This window comes from Lipophrys pholis, assembly GCF_963383615.2.
Source record: "Lipophrys pholis genome assembly, chromosome: 9".
Taxonomy (NCBI): Eukaryota; Metazoa; Chordata; class Actinopteri; order Blenniiformes; family Blenniidae; genus Lipophrys; species Lipophrys pholis.
The window spans coordinates 31,170,660-31,192,277 of record NC_137639.1 but is presented as its reverse complement, the minus strand read 5'-3'; the positions used below and the strand labels follow the sequence as shown (position 1 = coordinate 31,192,277).

At 46.7% G+C, this 21,618-nt stretch overlaps 3 protein-coding genes across 12 annotated transcripts; all 3 read right to left on the bottom strand.

Moving 5' to 3' along the window:
• Positions 1-1,276: 1,276 nt before the first annotated feature.
• On the bottom strand, positions 1,277-4,995 carry nudt17 (nudix (nucleoside diphosphate linked moiety X)-type motif 17). Of its 9 annotated transcripts, none has more exons than XM_080471179.1 (9): positions 4,637-4,982; positions 3,356-3,476; positions 3,153-3,272; positions 2,824-3,007; positions 2,690-2,715; positions 2,493-2,585; positions 2,223-2,321; positions 1,715-1,848; positions 1,277-1,639 (listed from the first exon to the last, which is right to left on the bottom strand). In XM_080471179.1, exons 2-9 carry the CDS (start codon positions 3,428-3,430, stop codon positions 1,477-1,479), a joined length of 894 nt encoding a protein of 297 aa, XP_080327305.1. In that variant the 5' UTR covers positions 3,431-3,476; positions 4,637-4,982; the 3' UTR covers positions 1,277-1,476. The 9 variants fall into 9 exon arrangements, with proteins under 9 accessions (XP_080327305.1, XP_080327304.1, XP_080327306.1 ...); XM_080471178.1 differs by having other exon boundaries at positions 4,740-4,982; XM_080471180.1 differs by having other exon boundaries at positions 4,897-4,982.
• Positions 4,996-5,568: 573 nt separating this feature from the next.
• On the bottom strand, positions 5,569-9,961 carry LOC308114206 (membrane-spanning 4-domains subfamily A member 4A). Of its 2 annotated transcripts, XR_013935600.1 has the most exons (8): positions 9,851-9,961; positions 8,461-8,663; positions 8,154-8,255; positions 8,014-8,070; positions 7,273-7,458; positions 7,026-7,151; positions 5,990-6,908; positions 5,571-5,897 (listed from the first exon to the last, which is right to left on the bottom strand). XR_013935600.1 is itself a non-coding variant. In XM_080470902.1 (7 exons), the coding sequence occupies exons 2-7, from the start codon at positions 8,641-8,643 to the stop codon at positions 6,870-6,872; spliced, it is 693 nt and encodes a 230-aa protein (XP_080327028.1). In that variant the 5' UTR covers positions 8,644-8,663; positions 9,851-9,961; the 3' UTR covers positions 5,569-6,869. The 2 variants fall into 2 exon arrangements, 1 of the variants encoding a protein (XP_080327028.1); XM_080470902.1 differs by having other exon boundaries at positions 5,569-6,908.
• An 804-nt stretch (positions 9,962-10,765) lies between these two features.
• On the bottom strand, positions 10,766-20,492 carry LOC308114073 (semaphorin-4A-like). Its single transcript, XM_080470712.1, has 14 exons — positions 20,305-20,492; positions 18,019-18,179; positions 17,759-17,821; positions 17,572-17,670; positions 17,155-17,245; positions 16,899-17,021; positions 16,059-16,186; positions 15,692-15,873; positions 15,042-15,180; positions 14,566-14,758; positions 14,063-14,178; positions 13,796-13,959; positions 13,145-13,215; positions 10,766-12,760 (listed from the first exon to the last, which is right to left on the bottom strand). Exons 1-14 carry the CDS (start codon positions 20,390-20,392, stop codon positions 12,090-12,092), a joined length of 2,289 nt encoding a protein of 762 aa, XP_080326838.1. The 5' UTR covers positions 20,393-20,492; the 3' UTR covers positions 10,766-12,089.
• Between the last annotated feature and the right edge of the window lie 1,126 nt (positions 20,493-21,618).

Genomic DNA, 21,618 nt, shown 5'->3' with positions numbered 1-21,618 from the left:
AACGATGCAGTTAGTCTGCCGGGTCACTGGAGGGTGCTGTTGCTTGATTTTGTAATGAAACTACACAGACGTGTGCAGAGAACAAAACACTATAAACGTGAAGAAAATGGAGAGAACCTGACATCCTAGTGGACTGATGAGGAACCGGATGATATCAGGGAGAGTCTCAACTATTAAACTACTGATCTGGAGGATAAAACTAGAATATGGACCGCGGGTCGTACCACTACGGGTCGTACCACTACGGGTCGTACCACTACGGGTCGTACCACTACGGGTCGTACCGCTACGGGGCGTACCGCTACGGGGCGTACCGCTACGGGGCGTACCGCTACGGGGCGTACCACTACGGGGCGTACCACTACGGGGCGTACCACTACGGGGCGTACCGGGGCGTACCACTACGGGGCGTACCACTACGGGGCGTACCGCTACGGGGCGTACCGCTACGGGGCGTACCGGGGCGTACCACTACGGGGCGTACCACTACGGGGCGTACCACTACGGGGCGTACCACTACGGGGCGTACCACTACGGGGCGTACCACTACGGGGCGTACCACTACGGGGCCGCCATGTTTGTTTACAACTGGATGAGCAGGAGGGGGTGAGCAGTAACAGGCTCTGGAGCCTCCATCAGTCTCTGCAGGAGGGATTAGCACCGTGAAAGAATCTTTCCGCTTTGGGAGCCGGATTAAAAACTTTGTGGATACAGTGGATCAGAACGCTGGTGTCGTGTGAACGAACCCCCCAAAAGTGAAGAAAGTTTTGCGGATACACTTGAGTTCGTTGTGGTGTAAACGGGGGCCTGAATCAGAAGCACAATTACTTGATTCTGGAGGTCTGGATTCTGGAATTGTCGGTCGACTCGTCCACGGATGAGATTTCAGAATTCTTTTGAGAAAATAAATTCTGTGCAATGTTCACTCGGTTATCCAGTCACACTGATTCAAAGCTGAGACAGAAACATGAACTGACACGACCTTCATGAGCAACAAGATAACCTCTAAAAAGTAATGAGTAACTCAGTAACTACTTCAAACAAGTTAGTTACTGGCGTTTGTGCTTTTAGTTTGTCAGAGGAAACTGATGACGCTGAGCTCACTGTTAGCATTAGCATGAGCCAAAGCTGGTTAGGAGTTACACAAGACTGAACCGGTTAACTGAGCTAACAGTAGCTGCGATTAGCATGTCTCAGTCAGATAAACTACTTTCATGAACAAAGACTCAACAAGTAACTAGTAATACATAATTAACTAGTAATAAATAACTAGTCACTGTTTTCAAGCTGCAACTTTAATATTTTGTGTTTGAAAACAAAGTGAAATATCGCTAAGCTGCTCTGCACTGCCACCTGCTGGCCTGGAGGATGAAGGACGTCGTGAGACAGCTTCAAAAGTCTTTTCTCCAGAACGCCCGTTGGGATGCTTGCAGCTCAGGGGTCAGAGGTCAGGGGTCAGGGGTCAGAGGTCAGAGGTCAGGGGTCAGGGGTCAGCCGCCTCAGCCACAGCTCCAGAGCGAACTTGGTCCCGGTAGAGACCCGCTCCACGTCTGGACCGCTGGCCGGCGCCCGCCCAACCAGGGCGGCGAGAGGCAGCGAGGACTCGGTCAGAGCTCCGTCTGCAGCGACCTGCGACACGCTGGACACATGCAGGACATCAGAGGAAGGCCGCCCACAAAACACCAGAAGAAGAAGAACCGCTGGAGGCAGATACCTGACACTGCTCGGCAGGCCGTCCAGAGGCACCTCGCCGTCCTCTCCGTCCACCGAGGACACCACGGCGCCCACCAGCCGGGGCTCCGCCCACAGACAGGCGCTCACCTCAGCAGGACAGGCACTCAGAGAGGACTGCAGAGACCAGAGATACTCAGAGAGACTCAGGCCCCGCCCACACGACAACGCTGTTTCATGTGCCCATCATTTTTGTCCGATGGTCCACACGACGCGGCGTTTTAGGAGCCTGAAAACATTTGTTTTTCTAAACTTGTTCCAGAGTGGAGGAATGTGAAAACGCCGCCTCGGCTTTGACGTGTGGACGGACAAGACTCACATTAGCTGAAAACGATGATGTCATGGCCTGGCATGTGTACTACACTGTTTTGTATAGTTTTCATGATGCCGTGTGGATGGGAAACTTTTTGAGAACGACGGGAAGGAAAAGATGTTTTGGTTCATGTGGACACACACACACACACACACACACACACACACACACACGTTACCTGCAGCTCCAGGTGTGTGAGGGGGGAGTGCAGCAGCATGTAAACCACCACGTGATGCCTCTGAGGGAGTCCTCTGGACAACATGGGAGGAAACACCGACTGTACCACACACACACACACACACACACACACACACACACACACACACACACACACACACACACACACACACACACACACACACACACAGGAGTGTGCAGTTGGAAGTCCCGGTTTTCCGCAATGATAAAAAGGCAGAAAACAGAAGGAGGTGAACTAGGTGAGTCTCACCTCCCACAGTCCCAGAACCTCAGAGGAAACTTGTTGTGGATCCAGTTTGAGTCCAGTTTCCTCCTCCAGCTCCCTCAGACCTGCATCCAGCAGCTACACACACACACACACACACACACACACACACACACACACACACACACACTGTTTTACTTATGCTTTGTGTAATATGTAAAAAGTTCCAGAACTTCACTGACCGTCTCATCTTGTTCAACATGGCCGCCTGAGAACCAAAGAAAGAGAGAACATTAAAACACACACTCTGTGTGTGTGTGTGTGTGTGTGTGTGTGTGTGTGTGTGTGTGTGTGTGTGTGTGTGTGTGTGTGTGACCTGGGGGGACCCAGATGTTGGGAAATATCCGGAGCTCCTTCGCTCTCCGTGTCAGCAGCACTCTCTGATTGGCTGTCTGCAGCAGGATGGCTACGCCCACATCCACCCCACGCTGCTGGACATCCAATGGGATCACAGCAGCCTCTGTGACTGACAGGTGTTTGATGGGGCAGAAGGCGGGTCTCTGGGAGACAGAGGGGAAACTGTTACACACTGGGGGGTAAATATCAGGCTGGGGGGGTAAACAGACTGGGAGTGAATATTAGACTGGGGTAAACAACAGACTGGGGGTAAACATCAGACTGGGTGGGTAAATAAGAGTATAGAACCTTGAGGAGGACCCGGGGACCTTGGTTCTGGAAGTTCTGGAGAAGGAACCAATTCCTCTCCAGCGAGCAGCTCACCTCCACCTCGTCATCGCCACTGTTGCCAAGGCAACCAGTCAGACTCTGAGGATCAAAGATGGCATCAGTCGTGATCTGATTGGTCCGCAAAGACATGACATCACGAGTGGGACGGAAGCGACTCAGACCTGCAGGAAGTGAGCTCTCTGTGGTGCTGCTCCGTCTTTACCCACAAACACCAGAATCCTGCGAACTTTCTCCATTGCACATTTGCAGCAGGAAGCCAGGCTCGGGAATCAAACCTACAACCTAATTTACATCAATGTAATTTATTTAGTTTGCTCTTAAAGAAATCTAAGGTATCAAACTACAGTAGATTACCTTGATGTAAGAAGTACCTAATTGTGAGTAAAAGTATAAATGGAAAAGTATACTCATATATCATATACACAAGTATCTAACAATACTACTTCATGTCAGTAATTAGGGTATTTATAACTTAGATCCCGCCGACACAATACATCAAGTCAAATCACATCGCATGAAAAGTACACTAGTTCATGTGAAAACATCGAAAAAACATAAAACTATCAGTGAAAGACTTTACTTGAATGTTACTTCTTCATAAAATACTGGAGTACTTTTCAGTTATTATTGATGGGGTGCCCCTAGTAGGTCGCGAGCCCGCACACAGTCTGAGCGCGCCCCTGGAGGGAAGAACCGTTCTAGGTACCAGATCTGTCCGGGGAGGACTTCGTGCCTGCTCCTGTCAATGACGTCACACACAATATGATCTACAGCAACTCGTCGCTATGTCCAATACTATAATATTGTGTATGGATTTGGAAATATAATGAAAACAGTCACACATCTCTATATCTGTACATTCCTTCTCCTTCATGGGGCCACATTATTTGTCATCCGTCTTGGAAAACACTCAGTTTATTGTTTCACCAGCTGGAGACATGAGAAACAGATTAAATGTCTCTGTCTCCCATCACAGCTCTTTACAGCATTAAGTGGGCAAACAAGGACACTTCATAAAATCAGACGAAGCTCCAGCAGACCCCTTCGGCCTCTAAACTCTCCTGAAGTTAAACCAGACAGATCACTGCTGCTTCGGGACATTCAGAGACCTAAAACCAGTCGTAGCGTCCTGTTCACCTCACACAGCCTTGTTAGCTTTACACGGAGCTACGAAGCTAATTACGAAAGCTAATGTTAGCTTCATACTGTGACGGGAGAAACTTGCAGCCAGTAAAAATGCGAAACGCCATCATAGTCAATCATAATGTGGAACGTCATCACCATGCGCGGAATCAAGCCCCGCCCTGGTAGCTCGGGCGCATGCGCAAGCCCCGCCCAGCACAGATCTGGTACCTACACCGGAAGTTACTGTCAGTTAACGCGATGCTAAGCGGAAGTGACAGTTAGCATGAAGCTAACCCCGTTTAAATGCGCGTAACAACCTGAGTACGTCGTTTCGTCCACTTGCGATTTGAAAACATGAGTTCAACCTCGTGTCGGAGTGTCTATCCGCTCATGAATTTCAAATCAAACACGGCGTCTCACCACTGTGAGCTTCACGTTTAGCACGTCAGCTAATGCGTCACTTCCGGCGAATAAAACCCTTAAGAACCGATCCGTGGTCCTCTGGAGTGGTGATGTCACGAGGCTGTCCTTCTCAGGAGGAGAAAGTCACGAGGACACAAGTGTCCATGTGACTGACCATAGACATAAGAAAGAGTAGACGCCTCATGGACTGCTGCCGCCCACCAGAGCGGTGTGTTTACAGGGCGGCCATCTTGGACCGGTGGCAATCGCTCCTGCAGCGCGTTACATCTATAGAGGAATGACGTGCTTACACTGTTAAAGTCGTCATGAATCACACAATTCTCAAGCAATTTTCACGTAGTTTGTTTACAACAAGAGTCAGTCGTGATATATATATATGAGAGCGAGAGAGAGAGACGTAAATAGAACAAAAGAAACCCAGAAAACTTTCAGACGTGATCAGGTTTTTATTGACATTATTGCTTAGGGCTATGGCTGTACATTGCATTTGACAATTATTGTACTACTACAGTATTATTGTTATTCTTATAATTATTATATTCTCATATTATATTTACTGGTATTCTCATTGTACTGTTATTATGCTATATTTCAATATTATATTACCTTATAATTCTCTAATGCTATTTATTATTATTATAGTCTTTATTATCGTATATATTATAGTTACTAGATTCTAATATTATTATTGATATTATTATTATAGCCATTACCAAGGCTGAGTATTGCCAGTAACCTATTTGCCCACGATATCAGTATTATCACAATAGAGCGATTCTGCTCGGTATATCACTGCAAATATCATCCTCGATATATTACGATATCTGTCTCGCTGAAGAAATTCATGATTTATTGACTGCACCCACTTCACATGAATTACAAAACTCTGTCAATCAATTTCACATGAATAACAACCCGGTAAAACAAAGTGTGTAATGCACATTAACACCCACTAAACAAAGTAGCTACATGTATGACGGACAACATGGTCCGACAGGCCGCCACCCCGCGCTCCCCCGACCCGCGGCCGAAGGATCGCGGTCACCTTCAGGGTCACAGCTCCACCTTCAGGCCGGGGCATCGGTCCTCGGGGCCGCTCAGGGAGCACCCCTCCGGGACCCCGCTGGGTTTCCCATGCCCCTGGAGGTTCCTCCTCTGACACCAGAGGTAGATCAGACCCAGGAACATGATATGAATCAAACAGTTTGGAAATCGGTTTAAAATACAACTTAGAAATTGAGGAGTACCTCTTTCCATCGTCGATGATCATTCACCCTTGCCGCCACCACCACCGGTCCAAGATGGCGGCGGTGTTGACATGTCAATCCCCAGTCGATGAGGTGTCTACTCTTTATTATGTCTATGTGTCTGACGTCATCAGACGAGTCCTTTTCGCATAGAAACACATAGACTTATATAGATATAGATAGAACACATATGTACAAGTAGAAATATATAAGTAGATACATAGAGCGATACAGTTAGAGACAGACTTATACATGCATACGCATAGAAATATATAAGTTGACGCAAACAAGTAGCATCCTCGACATATGTACATGGATGGACATATATTAAATACACTGTTGCAGCATGGCAGCCATCTTGGATGAGGATCCTCTTCTCTTCCAGTACTTTGACTTTGATTCAATATAGAAATAAAATAATCAGAACTCAGTGACTCTACTTCACATTTTAACCTGGTGACTTGTAGACGTGTAGTTCTCATCCAGGGGGATGTTTGACGTCAAAAATACTTAAAGTATTTATTCCAAACACCGACAGTCGGATCTATATCTGTGTGTTACGTCATTAAATCAAAAAACAATTAACCTTTTTTTTTTTAATAAACTTTAATTGTTTGATCGAAAAAAATCATAGAAGCACAAAAAACATTCACAGAATCAAAGTGTGAAAAATTTTGTTCTCGACCTTTAGTGTAGGGTTAACCCTAACCCTAACCCTAACCCTGCAGTCTGATCCGTGGAAAATAACTATCGATTGAAGCAGATAGAACCATCCGTCTGTGACAGAAGTGAAAAAATTAAAACTGAAAAGTGGCTCTCAGTAATAAAGGACGTGTAGAGACGCGGCGCCGAAGAACTTCATTGATTCGTCATCGATCTCTCAGGACGACGCCAGCAGGGGGCGATCATCACTGGTGGACTGCAGAACAAAGGGAATGTATAAAGACTGAGGGGGGTCTGGAGACTGGAGTGGGTCTACAGACAGGAGGGGGGGTCTGGAGACTGGAGTGAGTCTACAGACAGGAGGGGGTCTTACCTGGACGGATTTGTAGGTGTGTCGGAGTTTGGCGGCTTTGCCGGAGAACACACAGACGGTGACGGAGACGCAGACCTGCAGAACCAGTAGAACCAGGACGAAGCCCAGGAGACCATACAGAACCACCTGAGGACGAGTGAGGAGACAACAGAGAGTCTGTCCCCCTCCTCAGAGTAAATTCTGCCACCCCCGCCCCGGAATGCATTCAGCACCCACTTGGTGAAGTTCGCCCTCCGGCTGGACTTACAGGGAGGGCCCACATCTGAGAGGTGCACCGGATCCAGATCTGCTCCGGGTCTTCAAACTGATCGATGTCCTGGTGGAGGCAGATGATGTTGGTCGGGGCCTTGGTCCCCATCAGGATGCAGTCGTAGGCCACCCCGGCCACGCCCACAACCCCACTGAGCAGGTGAGACACCAGAGACGCCCACACCTGCACAGACAGACGGAGTTCAGGTCGGAGCTTTTTAAAAAAGTTCAGACCACAGTCGTGTGACCAGACCCCAAAACGCAATGAAAGTTTGCCTTGGAAAGAGTGTAAAGAGGCCAGAGTGGACTCTGGAGGGCCAGGGGGGCGTGGCCTGAGTGGAACGTAGAGGTCCAGGAAGGCGTGGCCTGAGTGGAATCTAGCGGAATAGGGGGCGTGGCCCGAGTGGAATCTAGAGGAATAGGGGGCGTGGCCCGAGTGGAATCTACAGGACCATGGGGCGTGGCCTGAGTGGAAATTGAGGACCAGGAGGGCGTGGCCTATCGTGGCATATCGTGCTACAACTTTAGCATGCTTCTATATTAGCATCCTAACCTGCTAACATGACAGCGACCATGATAGCATGCTAACAGAGCAGTGTCGTCATCCGAACATGTTGAGTGACCAGATTCCATCTTCTCCAGAGGATCACTTCCCCCTCCGCTGGTTCTCGCTTCGCTCTGGACGATCACGTCAACATCAACACGAGCTGATTTTTTATAAAGGGTTCTTGAAACTCACCAGTGAGACGGACGTCCGTCTGCCCGCCGCCACGGCCAACGAACCGGAAATGATGAACTGAACACGGCAGAGACACGATGCTGGTGTTAAATTACAAACTGAAGAAGGCAGAGACACGATGCTGGTGTTAAATTACGTACGATGAAGGCGAGGCCGAACGGGAGGTGGATGATCAGCGTCCTCGAGAAAAAGGTGGTGAAACTGAAGAGGACGATCATCACACCGATCAAGATCTGAACCACCTGGAGACACACACACACACACACACACACACACACACACACACACACACACACACACACACACACACACACACACACACACACACACACACACACACACACACACACACACGCACGCACGCACACACACACACACACACACACACACACACAGTTTATCTCACGTGTCTTTGATGTGTTTTTGATGTGTCTCTGTGGGACTCACCCCGAGTGGCATCGGCTGTCCTCGCAGGAAAGCAGCCGTCATTTCGTCCACCTTGACGGGGTCAGGGGGTGGGGCCTGTCCGGTAGTGGGCGTGGCTTCCAGCGGGATGGAGGACTCGTCTTTGGAAATGACCTGAGTGACGACCACCACCCCCCCGACCGTGGTGATAGACGTGGACGCCATGACGGAGCTCAGAGAGGAGTCTGGAGGGGGGAAAAAAACACAGGAAGAGACATGAGACTGGACAGGAAACAACTTCCACTCTGAAACTAAACCTTTTCTTTGATCCTTTAACAGGTTGGTGAGCATCAACTGGTGGAGTTTCACTGCTCCACCTGTTGGTAGAAGCTGGTACTGCAGCTCTGATGGCATGGTGGCTATCTGGTGAGCTGCAGTAGATTTATTTTTTAGGTGATTCCTGATTAAAATGTTGCAAACTATCAAATAGATTAAAAAAACTTTTTAGCTAGTCTCAAGGTTAACGAACAGGAAAAAACCCTGGGCAGATTAAACACTACAGACACTCACTTCTGCCCCCCGGTGGCACAGAAACAGAACATCATAACTTTAAATCTGCCAACAATTTAATTATCCCCCCCCCCCCCCCCCCTACAGACACCATCCAGTTTAACCTTCTCCTGGTTTCAAACTGACTGACTGCACCTCCTGCTGGTATAAAATGGTACTACACATATGACAATGTATTTTTAAAAATGTAAGTTCAAGTCCTTCATGCGTTTCAAATGTCTTGAAATCAAAGAAACTGGTTGTAAACAGACAAGTTATAATACAAACTGAAAACAACGTGTAAATAAAGTTTTCAGCATTTTTTTGGTGTATTTTAAAAGACGTCACTGAAATCCTGCTTCGTGTATGTTTACATTTTTAATTCTAAAAAGATCACATTAGTCAAACAAGACTGACTCAATTAGACGAATCCACCACTAAATCAACCCCAGTCGTAGAGACTATTTTAATTCAGTCAAGATAATGTGTATATCGAATAAATAGCTGTAACAGTGTAAAGATCTGTCATTTCTGGAGGGAGTCTGGTGAAGGAATGACATCTGATCCAACCAGGAAGTGAAACTGGGAAAATTCTTGTTTTTCAGACGTGGTTGTTGAGCTTCTTTTTATGAACACACAGATGTTTTAATCCAACGTTATTATCGCTCCGAGTTTCACAATTGCAACAGATTCCATATGGATTTTAATGAAAAGTGAATAATGATTTTAACAAACCGCAGCAGAATGAAAAGAGGCGAAACTGTGACGCAGTAAGGAATAAAATTAAAGTTCCATTAAAAAACAGCCACGCAAAAAGAATTAAACTCATGAAACATGTGAAGACCTTCGAAACCGACAGTTTATAGATGATATAGAAGTTTACCTGCAGGAAAACGGACTTTTTTTCTGAGGAAGAAATTAGAATAAACTTCAGATGCGAGCCACAGACGGAGGTGCGTTTAAGGACACGCCGGAAGAATTGGACATCTGCAATGTTGAACAAAATCAAAACAAAGAGAAGAACAAACTCCACAAATGTTACAATTATTTCAGATATCTTTTCAATTTAAACTCTTAAGATATATATTTTCTAATTGTTTTATTTTGTTAAATTATCAGTAACAGATTTGTGTCCTGAATAAATTTCATTAAAAAACCCAAAAGATAAAAGAAAGAATAGATGGCAAAAAGAGGAAAAGAGAAAAAGAAAAAAGACAAACCTGGGATTTCTGTATCGAGTATATGACCTATATTTCTAATTGGTAAAAATCAACCTTAAACCTTACAGCTGTCTAAATGTTCCATTTTATGAAACAATAAAATTTAATTGAAATATTATTATAGGTATAAAGGGGTTTGTGGTGGATGAAATGAGTTCTTTTTATCCAAGTGGAAATTAATTAATGAAACCATATGACAAAAAGCATTTTAACAGCTTGTGATAGTTAACGGTGTTCCTGCATGTTTATGTAGTAAATGTTGAATGAAGCAGCAGATCTCATTTATGTCGCAGTAAAAAGTAAAAAGTTTAACTTTTGTCTTCGAATGTTTTAAAGTTTAATTCAACAGGTCAGTGTGATAAAGTGAGTGGAATATTTCCGACAGCACAGAACGCAGCACAGCGTCACTTCCCAGAATCCAGTTTCACGGTGACGTCACTTGTGAAAATTAAACAAAAAATAAATCCAACCAAATAAATCAAACCAGAAGAACAGACTCCCCCTGCCCCAACCCCCCCCCCCAATTCTAATTAAAAAAAAAACCCAAAATAAATAAAAATAAAACGAAAGACCAAAATAACATAAAACTAAACTTTTAATGAATTAAAATACATTCATATTGTTACTTTTGAAATAAATAAAAGCCAAACTCAGCGTGTCCGTGTCTTTATTCCATCTCTATCACATTAATCTGAGCTGAAGCTCCAGCAAAAGGTCGCAAACATTCAGAAACTCAATCAAAACGTAATAAAAAGAAGATAATTTTACATTTATGAGCAGAAAAAAACCCATAAATGAGGTCTGGGAACTTGAAATTAAAAAGTAAAGAGAGATATGTTTAAATTACAGATTAGATAAAAATATATCATTCATCAGATCAATAAAACACAAAAAAATGCTCGAGTATAATTTAAATCACATGTTATCTGAAGTCCTGCAGTAATCACATGTGCCACAAGGAGGCGACAGAGAATACCTAAAGCCATCTTCTCTTCATGTACATGATTGTTTTAATTTTTATGGATCATTATAATTTTATTCAATGGGTTTAAAACTGTTATAAATAAAACAGAATCTGATTTTAGACAAAAAAAAATACATAAAAGAAAGAAAATGCATCAAACATTTTAACTTCATTCACCATGAGGTTTAACATTCACACGCTGTCGCTGCAAAACCAGATTATTTTACTTTGCCTGAGAACACTTGCAGAAAGAGTTTAAAACAGTTTAAATAAAAGAAAAACTTCTGCATGAAGGCAGATTAAAGTGGGGAGTCACACAATGTTCACAGCTTGAAAATGAGGAAAACTTGGAGAAATTCCTTAAAAAAAATAAACAAACAAACAGAAAAGTAAAAACAGTTCGTGAGGTTGTGGTTAGGTAACGTTTCTGAGAACATAACTAAAACTGCGATGAAGGCTCCGTCTACACGATAACATTTCAAATGAACATTTTTATTAGTTTTCCTTTCAGCAGAGTGGCAGGTTTACGTGTCCATGTTTTCAAAATGATGTCTGTTTCCATGGAAATGGCAGAAACACTAAGACGATGTAGTTTTCACGTTGGGCCACTAGTGGGTGCTGTTGTCCAGCCAAGTTGGAGTTTTACTACAGTTACTGTCAAAATAAAACTGACCAGTCCCAGGAGAACATGGACTGGGAGTCATGACACTTCAGGTTTCCCCTGTTTCCATGGTGACTGAGCCCGAGCATTTTCAAAAAGTTCCACCTTGGGAGCCACCTTGTCGTGTAAACGGATCCAAAACTTGACAGAAGTTTCCCGTTATTCACTTGAAATCGTTGTCGTCTCGACGGAACGCTGATGAAGGAGTGAGACGTTTCTTCAGAGGTCTTCTGTCAGGAAGCGGCTGTGGTTCGCCCCCTGGTGACCACGCGGAGGATCACAGCTCCACCTTCAGGCCGGGGCATCGGTCCTCGGGGCCGCTCAGGGAGCACCCCTCCAGGACCCCGCTGGGTTTCCCATGCCCCCGGAGGTTCCTCCTCTGATACCAGAGGTAGATCAGCCCCAGGAACATGGCGGCGACGCAGGCGCCAAGCAGCAGCGAGACCGCCACCAGCTCGCTGTGGTAACTCTTCTGTTTGTTGCAGGTAGGCGGGGCGGGGATGGACCGGGAATCCTGATTGGAGGTCCAACTGATGGAGTCCTTGCCCTCCTCTGGTGGAACAGTCTCTACGTCCTCTTGGATCTTCCGATCGCACTCCGTTGCATGCCGGCTCGCGTACTCCGGGTTCTCGGTCACGATGTCTTCGTCCGGCTCGTCGTGGCCCTTCGGCAGTGGGTCGTGGGAGCGCAGGTCGGGGGAGCGCGGGGTGGCGGCCTGTTGGACCAGGTAGCTGGAGACCACCTCCCTGTGCCCGCCCTCCTCCGCCTCGCAGTGGTACGTTCCCACGGTGTCGGTAGTGGCGAGGAACCGGAGGCTGCCGTCGGCCAACTGGATGAAGAACTTCTCCGACAGGACTTTGGACGCACCGGGGTTCCAGCTCACAGACGCCTGATTGGACGGTTTCCGACAGGGAAGGGTCACCACCTCACCTAGAACTATGTGGACCTCTGCAGGAAGGAACCACAGAGGGGTTGGTTCTTCAGAACGAAGCAGAACAACATTCAAATACAGAAAAAAAACAGAGAACGTTTAACGTTTTTACAAAAACATCATGGAGATTCTGTAAATGAAGAGCTTAGAGGAAAGTTCGTCCTCAGTGTCCTAAATGGTCCAAAATGGACCTGAATGGTCATGAGTTCCTCACGGTCCACGGACCGTTCAGGTCAGATCAGAACCAGTCTGGAATATTTAGGACCATTCAGATCCATTCAGGACTGGTTGAGACTATCCAGGAGGCTTCAGATGACCCACCCTCTGGGGGGGCGGGACTTCAGATGACCCCCCTCACGCCCACGTCCAGCACTTCAATAGTCTCTCTAAAGAACCTTCACCTTGATGTTCTTCAGCTGCAGTTTGTCCTCCACAGTCCAGGGTTACATTCCCCCCGTCCAGGTTCTGGATCCTGGGGGACCAACGGAACATCACTGAGTACTCCACTACTTCTGCAGCGTAACGACTGAGTAACTGATTATTGTGATGTCATTCATAAGGAGCTGCTGTTAGCGCCCACTGTTACCATTAGCTTTAGCATCACATACAGATTTTTCTTTAAAGCCGTGTCTCGTTAATCCAGAGCTAACTCGGTTCTAATGAAGGCAACAATGAAGATTTCTCATGTTTAACAGTGTTAGCATGATACCCAATTAGCATGCTTAAATAACATTAGCTTTAGCATTTGCTAATGATCTGCTGACAGGAGGAGCATCTCATCAATACGAGTGTCTGCTGGGTTAGCTAAGCTAATCTTCCTCTCTGGGTATGACGCTCATGCTAATGCTAAAGCTAATTCTGGTTTTTTGACTGTGGAAGCAACGTCCAGGACTTCTTTTACTTCAACCAGCCGTAAGTAGCATTAGCATTAGCCTGCATTCAGAGTGGCTGTGATTAGCATTAGCATTAGCGTCCCGGTTCTCCAGCGGAGACGAAACGGTTAAACGATGAAACGTTTGATCTGGATCAGGAGAACAGCAGGTTCCTCTTACAGTTCCTCTGGACCCGGGCTCAGACCCGTGCAGGCCCTCCTGGTCCAGTTCCACCCACACAGAGGGTCTCTAGCCAGGACACACTGACTGCAGGTCCTGTGGACGGAGCAATGGGCCACCGGGACTGAGGCCACACCCCCAGACATCCCCACATACAGAACCCCCTGCAAGTACAGAGAGGGGGGACAGGTCAGGTCCTCCAGAACAGAAACATGGAGGACTGGACCAGGACTGAGATGATGAAGATGCACAATAATCTGATGGTACCTTGGAGGGGGACAGGACCATACTTTGGACTGCCTCTGTTTTGGTGAAGACCTCAATCTCCTCAATGATTCGAGGTCCTGAATCAGAGAGCGCCACCTTGTGGAGGAATCCAGACTCTGCACAACAGAGAAGAAGAAGAACTGAGGAAGTTAGCCTGTCCAGATCCAGGCATGCTGACTAGTTAGCCTGTCCAGAACTGAGCGTGCTAACTAGTTAGTTTGTCCAGAACTGGGCGTGCGAATAGTTAGCTTGTCCAGAACCGGGGATGCTAACTGGTTAGCCTGTCCAGAACCGGGCATCCTGCAGACCGAACATTTAACACAACGAAGACTCAAATCCAGGGGATGTGGTCTTGATCCTCCATGAACACACTGCTGCCCCCTCCTGGACAGAACCAGCATCACTTTAAGGCTCCGTCCGCACGACTACGTCGTTTCATGTAACCATTTTTGTCTGATCATTCACACGGCACCCGTCGTTCAGGTTGAGACTTCAAGGTTCACCTGTGAGCAGGAAGAGGACGGTGTGCTGTTTCCCGTCCGCCGCCCGTGTCCTCATGGCTGCGATGCGACTGTAGCGTTGCTCCGACGACACCACAAGCGGAGCCCCTCCGGACGGCTTCATGCCGCCGCCGCCTGTCAGGAAGCTCTTCTTCACCTCCTCCAGCTCCGAGTCCGAAGAGCTAGCTAGCCCACACTGGGACAGGAAGAGGACTTTAATCAACTCAAAACACATTCACTGATGAAACGTAAGGCTACAGTATAGTACCGCGTCTATAGTACGCATCGGACAGATGGGACGCCACTTTGTTTTGTTACTCTTCCAGGATAGATCACGATCATGCAGATGTAGCACTGCTACATGCTAACACAGACTGTCAGCATGATGAAGAGTTAGCCTGGTAGAAACATGTTGCAGCATTTAGCCAAGAGCTCATCAGCATTAGCTTGTGCTAGCCAGGTGACCTGGACCTGCTCACCTGTCCCAGGTACGAGTGTTTCTCCACCAGCGGACTCCACTGGTGACTCTGCATGTTGAAGGTCCTGTAGCTCCCGGAGAACTCCGCGCGGATGTCACGTAGCGTGAAGACGCACACGGCGGACTCCGCTCCCGTGGACCTGGACCACAACACACCGGGGAACATGTCACAACAAGTTCCACATGTGGTTTCAGGTCACAGCAGATCTGTCTCTCCTCTGTGACTCCCTCTGAGACATTTAAAGGGGAAGTCAATCAAATGCTTTTAGTGCCACATAATGTTAGCATTAGCATTAATAAAAGCTGGATAATGTTACTATCAGACTAACCTCCTGTTTACTGGAGGAGTAGCTAATTCTGTCCTCCTTACAGCAACAAGAAACATGTCTCACTGGATGTAGCATTAGCATTAGCGTGTTTCGACAGTAGCTGTAACTCGCATTAAGCTGGATGCACAATCGCTGTAATAAGCATTAGCCTAGAACCACAGTAGCTGTAATTAGCAATAGCCTAAGTCCACAGTAGCTGAGATTAGCATTAGCATGTATCCACAGTAGCTGCAATTAGCATCAGTGCTATTTGGATGAAGAAGGAATACTTTGGTGGGTATTGGCGGACTTCTTGTTTCGGGTTCTTGGCTCTTGTTCTTACCACTGCGAGGTGAAGACTCCGTAGAAAAGCGTGTCGTCGTGGTCGTCGCCCTCTGGTGGCTGCAGGGGGAACACGTCCTGCAGGACGTTGAAAGGAAGCCGTTTGGAGGACTGACACAGTAGAGGAGCTTTGGCAAAGGACGTCCACTTCTTCTGCAGCGTCCTCTGTCCGCCCACGTCATCCTGCCGGGTCAAACACAGACTGAGCAAAACCTGAACCAGGGAGGAGGTCCGAGAACACGGAACCTTCTGGTGGAACCAAACCGCAGTGTTCTTGCATCCACTTTTTACTTTTTTGAAGCCAAAACACAACAATGAGACAGTTTCCATGGAAACGTAGCCTGAATGAAGCTGCTGCACCTCCTCACCTTGCAGACCTGAGCCACCCGGGCGATCTGCAGCTTCTCCACGAAGTCGAACTCTGTCCCGACCTCGCTGAAGAAGAAGTAGATCTTCTTCTGGGACGGGTCGGACCAGGAGCTGACAAAGGTCGGCTCTGTGGACAGGAAGTGAGGACAGAAGAGAAAAGGTGTGAGGAGAGCAGAAACAGGAAGTGAGGACAGAAGAGACAGGAAGTGAGGACTGAGAAGTGAGTGTCAGGTGCTCTGGAAGGAGGAAGAAAACTTTTTTATCTTTGGAAACATTTAGCTTAGCTTGGCTTAGCTTAGCATAGTTAGTAATGAATTTTTTTTTCTGTTGTACTGTAGCAGCTTTCTGTTGTCATACAATGACATCTAGTGGTCACAGATAGTAAGTACCGTACTTTATATGAATATATAACTCACATGATCAGTCAAACAACCAAAGTAAAAATGGCACTTGTTGTTTAGGAAATATGGTAGTATTGATTACAGTCGTATTGATTATGGTCGTATGTTCTGAACAAAACATGCTTGTAAAACCAAATCATGAAAGAGCAGTTCATCAAATAATGACTCCATAAAATGTAATAAATGTCGTTTCATTCATAATAAGAGAATAAAAATCTTGAATAACATTTGTCACATTTTGTATTAAATTGTTAGATCTAGTAGTGGCCAGTATTGGAGGTTTGTGTAGCAGCTTTCTGTGGTCACACAGTGACATCCTGTGGTCACAGAAGGTATTTAATGATATACAGTATTTAATATTTAGATTGAAATCAGACCACTAAACTTTCAAGAAATTGAGACTGACACTGCAGAAGATACGGTAAATCTTACACCCACCTTCCAGTAAACTGACGGACGAGTCCAGGCTGACGTCCGGGCGGCCATGTCTGCTGAAGAACCTGGAGATCTGCGGTTTGATGCCCCGGAAGTCGATGGTGGTGGCGGTGAAGAGCTCGCCGTCTGCATGGAGAATGCACAAAGAAGACACGGAGAAGACATGGCAAAGACACGGAGAAGACACGGAGAAGACAGGGAGACATTCAGACTTCAAGGAACTGTCGGAACCTCAGTTTTATTCAGAGTGAAGACGGACCCAGGAAGACGGCCGAGCTCCTCTCCGATGGGCTGAATGGACAGCGGCCTTTAGCGTCGACACTGTGGACCAGCGAGAGGCTCTCAGAGTCCTGCAGAACGTCAGAGCAGCGGGGTCAGTGTTCTCGATAACGTCTGGGATCAGCAGCGAGGTCAAATCAGAACCACGGTAAATAAAAAAAACGGTTCTTCGCTCTGCTAACGGCTAAACTTCAAACGGGCAGGAACAATGTAGCATATCAACAGCTAGCATGTGAGGGTTGACGGTAGTTAGCATCTCTGCAATGTTAATGTGTAGGAGTGGTTAGCAGTTAGCATTAGCCTTACGATGTAGGCCTCTCTGGGATTGAAGGTAGTTGGTGCTAATAGTTAGTAGTTAGTACTAGCAGTTAGTGTTAGCGGTTAGCATTAGCCTTACGAAGTAGGCCTCTCTGGGGTTGAAGGCGAAGCTCCCGCAGGCATAAAGGAGCGACGAGTTCATGTGTTGCAGGACGTGGACGAAGTTCAGACAGTCCACCTGGAGGATCAAACAGGACAGACACAGGGCAGTTAATCATTGGGGGGGGGGGGGGGGTTGGGGCAGTTGGGGCAGTGTTCAGGCTCACCCTTTCCTCCTTTCCTTTGTCGGCGCAGGCCTTGATGTTGTCCTCAGTGGGACTCCATGGGACCTGGAAATAAAGAACTAATCCATCAGAGACCACCACATAGACTACAGAGACCACCACACGGACGAGTACAGAGACCACCAGAAACCACAACATAGACTACAGACCACATAGACCAGTACAGAGACCACCACATAAAATAGTACAGAGACCAACAGAAACCACCACATAGACTACAGAGACCACACGCCGCTGCCCACCTGCTTCTTCAGCCTGATGACATCACTCCGGCTGACGTCCAATGAGAACAGGGTGTTTTGAGCGCCCACGTACAGGGTGGAGGCGTCGGGGCTCAGGAGCAGTGTGGTGGTGCAGTGGACGTCCGGGAGGCTGAAGTGGAACAGCGGTCTGAGTCCAGAGTCTGGAGACAGGAAGTCCCATTAGGTCCAAAACCTGAGCTACGTTCAGGAGGCGTGGGAAACTCCAGTGCATCTTTATCTGTGTGTGTGTGTGTGTGTGTGTGTGTGTGTGTGTGTGTGTGTGTGTGTGTGTGTGTGTGTGTGTGTGTGTGTGTGTGTGTGTGTGTGTGTGCGTGTGTGCGTGCGTGCGTGCGTGCGTTGGTGAACAAGTGTCCTCAGGATGTTCTGTATCAGACTCTTAGACCTGATGTCCCTCTGTCTTTTAACGGAGTCGTCAGCTGGTTTTCTCATGTCACCAGTCTCTATATCAATTCTAAGCATTTATTAGGAAATAAAATCGAATGGCGATAGCATGGCGATAACATGGCAATCTTTTGCTCACAAGAAAAAGAAAAATAAGAAACAATCGTGGAGCGTCTACAAACATCCACGTCGCAGAGCAACACAACCTGAAATACGGCTCGTTTGTAAATCACACGGATCAACGTTTATACTAGTCCGGTTAGCTGCTAGCAAGCGGCTGGGTGGGAAACGTCTCAGTTCTCAGAGCCTCAGAGTCTCAGTCCTCCATGGTTGAAAGCTGGTAGAACCAGCCAGCACATGAGCCGAGTTCTACTTCCTGTTGTGCGGCTGAAGATCACATTGTGGTTCAAATCTGGAGAGGAAGTGGTTTTGAGCTGCTGAGAAACTCTACATCTGTTCCTGAAGGTCTGAGAAGAAAGCTGTGTGTGTATGTGTGTGTGTGTGTATGTGTGTGTGTGTGTGTGTGTGTGTGTGTTGCTTTAATTTTCAAATACTTGTGAGTAACCTAATGACCCATTGAGAGAGTTACCATGCTAACAGACATGGTAACCTTGAGTCAGGGTTACCATGGTAACAGACGAGGCGCCAGTGGGTCAAATGGAAAACAGAAGTAGAAACTTGTGAAAATCGACTGCATGATTAAGTACCAGGGTACTTTTAGTACTTGGACTACTTTTTATTTATCATGTCCGATTCAAATATTTAAATGTATTCATGCTACTGTGGATACATGCTAATGCGAATCACAGGTGATGTTTATACATGCTATTGCTAATCCCAGCCATTGTTTACACATGCTAATGCTAATCATAGCTATAGTTTATACAGACTAATGCTAACTACAGCTACTGCTTATACATGTTAATGCTAATCACAACTGTTTCGACTACAGTCGAACACCAATTCCAAATGAACAAGTTCAATAAAACTTTAGAAACTGTATTTAAGTTACTATTCCATTACAGTTTATATGTACCTCATAGAGTTAAATGTAATGTGATTACAGCTGTGAAGATTACAAAACTCAACTGATTCAGGTGTCAGAGAGGGAAGTTTTCCTCCAAAAGTCTCCTTCACACATGACATTCCAAAAGAGTCATTTAGTTTTTAAAAGAAACGTAAAGTAGAAAGTATTTCTGTACTTCCCTCTGGCAGTCGTTGCTTCATTTTCGTTTTCACACTTTGGATTGTAAATTCAAAAGGTGTGACTCAAACTGTGGCGTAACGTCTCACACAAAGCAATGAGAGTAATAGATTACTCCATTGCAGGATGTAATTGTCTTTTTCTGTGAGACTTATTGGAGAATACTCTATTGATTAGTCACGAGAATGGAAGTAATGTGTTAGTAACTGATTACTGTAATATAAGTAACTTAGTTACAGTCACTATTGTCTCAGTTCATGACTGTGATTGGAGGTTTGAGTCTCTCTCTCTCTCTCTTTCTGTGTTAGCGGTTAGCATTAGCCATGTCACCTTCCACGTGCTGAAAACGATCATGTCATCGCCCCACCTCTTAACCATTGACAACAAATATTTGACTGAGTGACTGCGAGCGTTAGCATTAGCATTAACTGAGATGATAGCTTCGGCTAATGCTAATGCTAACTGTTGCTCAGAGTGCCTGTTAGGTTAGTTGCAGGCGAAAAGAGGTGAGGACTTTCCGAGCTACTGTTAGCATTAGCTGCCGTCGCCAGTGAAACGTGGCTCCATTACTGTTTCCTCTTACTTCAGGGGCGAAAGTGAGCGTCTTCAGTCATGACAAAACGTAGCAGGAGGTCACATCTGATAAAAGAAAGTTTCCTGATCAGCAGGAAGAGACTCACCGAGGAGGAAGGAGCGCCGTGGAGGAGGCAGAGAGACGGAGGAGCTGGGGAGGAGGAGGAGGAGGAGGAGGAGGAGGAGGACGGTCATGATGGAGAAGAATCTGGACGGTCAGGATGGAGTGTGGCGTGGCGAGGCGAGAGCGACAGTGAAGAAGAAGCTCTAAAAGGCTAGACCACAAGCTTCCTCTTCATGGTTGGGGGAGGAGGGATGGGTGGTGGGGGGGGGTTCTCTGATTCACTTCACCATGTTTCACATCCTCCGAGCTGCAGACACAGACCAGGAGGCCCTGCACCCACACAGACTCCTAATGGGGTCAAGGGTCACCGTAGGAGCCATTTTATTTTTGACATGTTTTATTGTTTCTTCATTAATGCCTCTGTGTTCACCTGTAAACTGGGCATATTGGTGGAGTTTATGTTTGCGCACTCGGTGGAGCATGGGTGAGGTGGAGGGTTAGATATCCGATGACAAAACTGCCTCTTGGAACCAGATTTATCCGTTTACGGAACGCGTCGGAACAAGATACCCGTCCCCACCAGAGCGGACTTTAAATAGGTTAAAGTGCTGCCACAGTCACGTTCACGGTGACTCTCAAGCTCCGGTTGGTCCAACCGAGAGGACGGGAGAGTACTGAGGGGGACGCAACTTCACCGGAAATACAGAGCAATATGGAAAAACAACAAAATACATCAAAACGAACGTCTGAGCTCCTCCAACATGTGAGAACCTGTTCAGCTCGCTGACGACTGTATCCATCATAGTCTTAATCACGTTTAGCATGTAGCCTCGCTACTGTACGAGCCCCGCAGCTCGTTAGCATGTCAGAGGGCAGAGTTCCCCTGAACGCATCACTCAGGGCTGTGGGGGGGCTGAGTCGGGCCGAGACGGCAGAGCTTTGAGCCGACCATCGAATCATCTATATGACAAGGTGGAGCCCTCTGCTGGTCACTGCTGGTATAGGTGACACCATAGGGAACCACAAGAGGCCACGTGGGGCTACAGAGGGCTACAAGGGGGCAAAAAGGGCCTCCCTCTTGAATTTCAGAATATCAATAAATAGGAGGAGGAAGAGGAGGAGGAGTTAAATAACTCAAATTGTTTTCTGACTTCAGGAAATCGGACGACGTAAGAACGAGAAGCTCAGAGGAAGAAGAGGAAGGAAACCTTCCCTTCACACAAGCTGAACTTTCTACAGAATAACCGATGCTTTACAGTTACTTAGAACTCATTCAAAGAGTAATGGAGTACGATTTTCATCAAACCCACTATACTCTGTAAAGTTACTCTACAGTTCTTCTTTAAATTATAAGCAG

Excerpts from the sequence above, each read along its gene's own strand:
- nudt17 (XM_080471179.1), bottom strand. The coding sequence starts at position 3,430 with ATGGAGAAAGTTCGCAGGATTCTGGTGTTTGTGGGTAAAGACGGAGCA. Across the intron at positions 2,322-2,492 it reads AGGTTCTGGGACTGTGGGAG|TCGGTGTTTCCTCCCATGTT; the intron begins GTGAGACTCACC and ends TGTGTGGTACAG. Across the intron at positions 1,640-1,714 it reads GGCCTGCCGAGCAGTGTCAG|CGTGTCGCAGGTCGCTGCAG; the intron begins GTATCTGCCTCC and ends GCATGTGTCCAG.
- LOC308114206 (XM_080470902.1), bottom strand. The coding sequence starts at position 8,643 with ATGGCGTCCACGTCTATCACCACGGTCGGGGGGGTGGTGGTCGTCACT. Across the intron at positions 8,256-8,460 it reads GACAGCCGATGCCACTCGGG|GTGGTTCAGATCTTGATCGG; the intron begins GTGAGTCCCACA and ends GTGTGTCTCCAG. Across the intron at positions 7,459-8,013 it reads GACGGACGTCCGTCTCACTG|GTGTGGGCGTCTCTGGTGTC; the intron begins GTGAGTTTCAAG and ends CTGTCTGTGCAG.
- LOC308114073 (XM_080470712.1), bottom strand. The coding sequence starts at position 20,392 with ATGACCGTCCTCCTCCTCCTCCTCCTCCTCCTCCTCCTCCCCAGCTCC. Across the intron at positions 18,180-20,304 it reads ACGGCGCTCCTTCCTCCTCG|ACTCTGGACTCAGACCGCTG; the intron begins GTGAGTCTCTTC and ends TCCTGTCTCCAG. Across the intron at positions 15,181-15,691 it reads GGAGTCTTCACCTCGCAGTG|GTCCACGGGAGCGGAGTCCG; the intron begins GTAAGAACAAGA and ends GTTGTGGTCCAG.